The sequence below is a fragment of the Dromaius novaehollandiae genome, chromosome W, assembly GCF_036370855.1.
Source record: "Dromaius novaehollandiae isolate bDroNov1 chromosome W, bDroNov1.hap1, whole genome shotgun sequence".
NCBI classification, from domain to species: domain Eukaryota; kingdom Metazoa; phylum Chordata; class Aves; order Casuariiformes; family Dromaiidae; genus Dromaius; species Dromaius novaehollandiae.
In genome coordinates, this window is record NC_088130.1 from 11488175 (window position 1) to 11494542 (window position 6368).

The 6368-nt window shown below is 64.9% G+C and overlaps 1 protein-coding gene across 1 annotated transcript; it reads right to left on the bottom strand.

Annotated features, from left to right (window-relative positions):
- Positions 1-1292: 1292 nt before the first annotated feature.
- On the bottom strand, positions 1293-2336 carry LOC135324309 (forkhead box protein B2-like). The gene has a single exon (XM_064500316.1). The coding sequence runs from the start codon at positions 2334-2336 to the stop codon at positions 1293-1295; it is 1044 nt and encodes a 347-aa protein (XP_064356386.1).
- Positions 2337-6368: the final 4032 nt, after the last annotated feature.

The window sequence follows — 6368 nt, forward strand, 5'->3', positions numbered from 1 at the left end:
CCTCGGCCCCGACCGCCGGCTCCTCGCCTCTGAGCTGCGGCTAGGAGCGAGTCAGGGCATCTCCCCGGTACCCTCTTTACCCCTGCGAGGTTTTCTTCCCTTTTCCCGCCCCGGTTTTGTCGCCGAAAGAAACTTCCGAGTACTCCTGTGTTTGGGGGGTGAGTGTGCAAACCTGAGCTGCGAGCACGGGTTTCTCGGGGGCGACTCAACCGGTGGAAGAGCGAGTATTTTAAACAGCAGCACCAGCGGAAGCAAACGAATATATGGGCTTTAATGAGCATCGGTGTACAGCAGGGCAGACAGGGTACGGCAGCAGTCACTCACAGCCCAGCTGGGACCCATCAGCCAGAGCAGCGCTCTGGCTGCTGATTCCCGTGCTTCACACAGACCTCTGGTCTGTTGGAAGGCTGATGCAGTAAAGTGCTTTTCCCGAAGAATTTTTAAAACATTTCTATGTTTTTTCCCCCCATCCAGCAGGTTCTAGTGTTCACATTCACGTGGAAAAAACACGCCAAGCAACACAAATAAAACAGCGATATCTGTGAGTGGTGAAAGGTGATGTGGAAAGCACAGCCTACGGACCGCGGGGCTGGACGAGGTGGGGAGCTCAGACCCGCTGACGGGTTTAGAGGCCAGGTCACACTTCGGTCCCCCCTAAGGTGTTGCCCTCCAGTGTGAAACACCGAGGTGGTGTGTAAAAGCAGGAGGGGGAAGGACAGGATATGGTGAGTTCAAAGAGCCCTTCGACGTCAGCGCCGTTGTCATTTAAATCCCCACTAATTAATCGAGCTATTTAAAGCCTCCTCTTTAAACGGCGAGCATCACCTTCCTGCTGCCCCGCAGCTCGCCGCGGCCCCAGGGAACCGCTTCGGCCTCCCCCCCGCAGCAGGACCTCTAGGATGGCGGGGCAGAGGGTTCCCCAACCTCGGTGGGGGGAAAATCGGGGGAGAATTTCCCTCCCACCGAGGTTGGGGAACCCTCTGCCCCCGGCAGCCCGCAGCCCCGCTCCCGGCCGGGTCCCCGAGGGGGCGGCCCGGAGGGGGGGGGGGGGGGGGGCGCTCCTTGCCGTCGCCTCCCGGCGCCTGCCTCCGAGCCGGCCCCGGCTGCGGCTTTTCCCGTCACCTCTCGGCCGCTCGGGGTGTTTAACGCCGACGAAAGCTCCTACCTGCGACCCGGTTCTCAGCGCGCCTGACCGTACACAGCACAAACACAGACACCAGCAGGGACGCAGCCGCGGGACCGGCGGGCGCCGTGCGGCCCGGCCGCTCTCCCGGGGCCGCGGCGCCCCCGGCTCAGGAGCGCACCAGGACGGAGGGCAGGCAGCCCTTGCCCTCGGCGGCGCCGCCCGCGCGCGGCTCCAGCAGCGCCGCGGCGGCCGGGGAGGCGGCGGGGCAGGCGTGCGAGGCGGCGACGGCGAGGGCGGGCAGGGCCGAGGCGGCGGGCACGGCGGGCGCCGGCTTGATGGGCACCGGGACGGCGGGCATGGTCTGCGGCGGCGCGTGGCAGAGCGCCTTCACGGGCACGCCGAAGGGTCCGTAGTCGGGGGGCACGGGCACGCCGGCCACCGGGTCCATCACCCCCACGTGCGGCCACACGGAGCCCACCACGCCGCCGAGCTGCCCGGGCACCGGGTAGCCCAGGTGGTGCATCACGGAGGCCAGCGGCAGCCCGCCGGCCTGCAGCACGCCCTTGTAATCTCTGCCGATGATGTTCTCGATGGCGAAGGGGTGCTTGAAGCCCGAGGGCTGCCCGCCGCCGTAGGGCGAGAACGGCGGCAGCCGCCCCACGGCCACGGCGGCGGCTGCCACGGCCGCCTCGGAGCCCGCCAGCCCCGGCGCCTTGCCCGGCGGCGGCGGCGGCGGCGGCGGCGGCGGCGGCCGGGGGTGGAAGTAGTGCAGCATGTGCGGGGCGGGCGCCGCGGGCTTGCCGGGGCCGCCGCCCGCACCCCCGCCGCCGCCGCCGCCGCCGCCGCCGCCACCGGGCAGGTGGTGCTCGGGCCGCAGCACCTTGAAGCGCTTGCGGCGGCGCAGGAAGCTGCCGTTTTCGAACATGTCCCCGCAGTCCGGGTGCAGCGCCCAGAAGCTGCCCTTGCCCGGCTGGTCGGGGCGGCGCGGGATCTTGATGAAGCAGTCGTTGAAGGAGAGGTTGTGGCGCAGGGAGTTCTGCCAGCGCTGCGTATGCTCCCGGTAGTAGGGGAACCGCTCCATGATGAACTTGTAGATGTCGCTCAGCGGCAGCATCTTCTCGGCCGAGTGCTGGATGGCCATGGCTGTCAGCGAGATGTAGGAGTAAGGCGGCTTCTGGTCGCTGTACGAGCTCTTCCCCGGCCTGGGCATGGCAGCCCCGCCGCAGCGCTGCCGCGGCCGCACGTCCCCGCTGCTCGGCCGCCGCCTCTACATGCTGGGCGCCGCTCGCCCGGCCCACGCGCGACCGCGACGGCCCCGCGGCGTGTCTCCGCGCGCCGCTTCCTCGGGCGGCGCCGTCCCGCGGGACGCGCCCGCCTCGCCTCCCCGCCGCTCGCCGGCCCGGCCGGGCGGCGGCGGCGGCGGCGGCGGCGGCGCGGCGGGGAGGGGGCTCCGGGCGCCCTTCGGCGTCCCCGCGCTCCTCCTGCGGGCCGGCGCGCTGCCCGCCGCAGCCCCGCGCTCTCCCGGACGGAGCTGGTGCTCGGCGGCAGCGCGCGGTGAGCCCGGCGCTCGGCGGAGACGCGCGGAGGGCAGAGCAGGCGGCCGCGCTCCCGCCCGGTCCGGCGGCCCCCGAGAAGCGGGCGGCGAAGGCGGCCGCCGGGCGCCGGCGGAGAGAGGCGGCGAGCGGGGCGGCGGCCGCCCGGGCTGTGGCGGGGCTGCGCGCTCCGGCGCCGTTTTGTAATGGTGCCCGAGCCAGAGACCCCCGCAGCTCCTGCTTCCTCGCTATCACATGACAGCGGCTCGGGGACTTAGCGACTCCTGCAGAAGGAGCAAGCAGCGGCTCCCCGGCTCCCTCTCGCTCACCCCTCCTCAGGCGGGCGAGGTGGGGCCAGGAGGCTGAGGAAACCCCCGGGAGGGCGAGAGCCGCTTTCGACACCCCGCGCGGGGCGAAGCGGCCCGAGCAGGGAGCTCCCTGCTCCCCCCTGCTCCCGCACCGCGCACAGCCCAGCGCCGAGCCCGCAAGCGCCGCCAACCTCCCGGGGCACCGGGGAGCGGCCGGCGCGGGAGAGGGCGGTGTCTCGCCTCGGCGCGGGGGGAGCGGTGCCGAGCAGCCCCAGGAGGAGGGCGAGCGGGGCCCTTCGGGGACCGTTTTTAACAGCCGCTTAATTCCGTCGGAAAAGCCGCGCGCAGCCTAGCCCCGGACCGAGGGAAATGCACAGAAAGTCTGCGCTCTTCCCTCCAAGTCGTTATGGTCACCTCCTGCTGCTGGCTACGATGCCGCTCCTGGAGAGCAGCGAAAGAGCCAGCCAAAGCCGTGTGCGCCTCGGGACGAGCTACTTAGCGCCGGCAGGTTGGTTTAGACCGGCTAATTGGTAGGAATCGATGAACAGTGCAACTATTCATATGTAGCCTCCAAATGTACTGTGCCACAGTGAGCAGGCTGTAGATTTGAACAAGAAACGGGAAAACCTGCTCCCTTTGCCGCCGCTAGAGTTGGAAGGAAACGCTGCCCGACAGAAGCAGCCGCCAGAGCTCAATTAGTGAGATGCTATAGGAGGTGCTAGCGTTAAAATGATTAGTCTGACTTTTATTGGCTAAATAAACGAATGGGTTGAAAGAGCCTGAAGCTCAAAAAATAGCTCCCCCGCTCTCTCCAGCGCACCCACTCGCCCCTGTGCCGCGGTCCAGCCTCCGCGACCGCCCGCTTTCGTACTGCGCGCTGCCACGGGCAGGTGCGACGGGATGGTGTCGGAAGGACCCGACCAGCCCGGGCGGCGGTGCCGCCCGCTCGCCAGTGCCCGCCGTCGGGGCCGTGTTTGGAGCACCGGCAACCGCTTCCAGCCCGATGTCTCTCTCCGAGGCAGACGTTGTGGAGAGAAATGGCAAACAGGAGGGGAAAAAAAAACGGAAAACTTTTAAAATGTCTACCTATAATCCCTACCAAAGGGGGAAAGACTAATCTAAATCTCTTCCTTAAGTAAGTTTTATTTAACAATATTATACCTGACCAAGGGTAGTCAAGGGAAGAGCGCAACCAAAGGTAAAAAAGAAACAGAATAAATAGTCAAAATTGCAATTTTGGAAAGCGAAGTTTCCCTAGGAAACGCGTGCTTTAAAAAGTTTCGGGTTACTGTCCGAGACGCTCACTTTGCCTCTGAGAAGCTAGGGGACATTTATGGTTGCAGCAACATTTACACCTTGCACCTTGGGGAGCGTTTCCCCGAATTGCCAACACGGCGAAAGCTGACATTCGGGTATTTTCCCTGCTGTATCTGCGCATTTCCCCTCAAAACATTTACTTCGTGTTTTACTAATATATCTTGTCCTACCTGATGAGGAGCCCTGCTCCTGCCCTCAAATTCCAAGTCCTGGATTTGAAAGCCATTGTCTGCCTCACCTCACCAGTTAATAGCTCGACGTTTTCCCCACGTATCTCACGGACGGGGTTTTAGCCTGGCTCTTTCGCACATCACCTCCTTCCTTTCCTTTGCAGCCGGATTTCGTTTTTCGCGGGAGAACCGATCCAGCCTGAAAATCCAGGGAGACACGAAATGCACTGTTCGCATTTGATTTTTTTCCTGATCGTCTCTCAAAGCCCCTGCGTTCAGGGGCAGCGAAAACTCACTGTTTCCTCGGCAGGACGTGGAGGCAGAGGCGGGAGGAGAGCCCGGGCGGACCCCGGCCGGAGCCGGCGAAGCCACACGCTGGGCACGATCCTCCTCCTCCGGGCACGGCTCCGGGAGGCGCCGGGGCCGCGGGGCCGCCCCGCTGCCCTCGCTCCGGCAAAGAGCCCAGCGACCTCCAAGGGGGAACCTCTGCTGCGCGAAGGGGCTCGGAGGGAGCCCGCGTTTGACGGGAGCCCTTCCGCAGCTCTTGGGGAAGTACCCGCAAGCACGGGCTTATCTGGCAGCACCGCCGCAGGGGCCGTTCAGGTGTGTGGGAAAGCGATGCCTGGAAGCCCCGGAGGCAATGACTCAAAGGAAAACATCTCCGGTAACGGCCCTGGCATCAGCCAGGCCCGTTCAGATCTCAGAGGGTAACGATTCACAAATGACACGTTAGCCAAATATTGGCTGCTCGCGAGGCTGCTGGCAGCCCCGCCGTGTCCCTGGGTTACTCCAGTTATCGCCGTATCGCTCCCCCCGCGGCAATATAGTTTTACACACTTTCGCCAGGCAGAAAAGAAATTACTAAAAAGTTTAGTGCCCTCGGGGAGTGGTTCCCCCTCCTCACACACCGCCCCCATCGCTTTCATTTCACAGGGCAAACTCTCCCTGGGGAAGATGACAGCTGCTTTTCTGGACGGGGTGACCGTCACCTCTGTCCCTCTCTCTGCAGGCTTGGCGCCACGCTGGACGTACCTGCCTCCTTGCTTCGCCGCGATGTGCCTGACTTTTCTTTCAGAGAGGGCTCTGGTGGCACGGGATTAAGAAGCCTCGCTTGGCCAGGGCTGCACCAGTGGGGAAAACAGAGCGGAGCCCCCGGGGCCCGGGGCGGTGGGGCCAAGCCCCCTCCCTCCCTGCTGCGACAGCGGCCGTCGGCCAGGGCGAGGGGGCCGCCCCGAGCCTGCTCCTGCCGCCGCAGCTCAGCGTCCGCGGCCGCAGGGGCGGCTCGTCTCTGCCCGTGCGCTGGGAGGGACGCTGCAAGCAGAGACACGCTTCCTCTGATCCCTCACCCTTCTTCCCGTCCCTGTCCCCCTACCTAGTTCTCCCATTTGTTTCCTCCCACTTGCTGACCCTGATGCTAATTTTAAGGCGAAGCGGAGGTTGAAGGCTAGTCTCCCGTATCTGTCAGCGGGTGAAGGTGTAAGGAAGGATGAGGGCAGTGTCCGCTCTTGGGAGCGGTTTGCTGTCCTGTGGGGGAAAAGAGCACACCTCGGAAAAGGCAGAGCCGGCTCGTGTTTTATGTCTGCTGTTTTACGAAGTGAGACCAGACGGTCGTTTCAAAGCAGCACATCGGCGTATGCACACATCTCCCCTTCCCCAAAACGACGCCACATTTTCCCGTCCTGAAACTCGTGAGAATCGCACCGAAGTCAGCGGGTGCGTTGCGTAAAGAGGGAGCCCGAGGGATGGCCCCGCAGTGCAAACCTGGAGGTGACCGGAGGTCTTTGGGGCGCGATGCCGGCTGGCACCGAATATGACGGAGGTTAAGTTAACGGGGCAGCGCCCGCGGTGGTGGGGAACAACCCACGCCTCCTTCCGCTTGTACAACGGGAAAAAAGCCTGTCGCGGGGGGCGACTC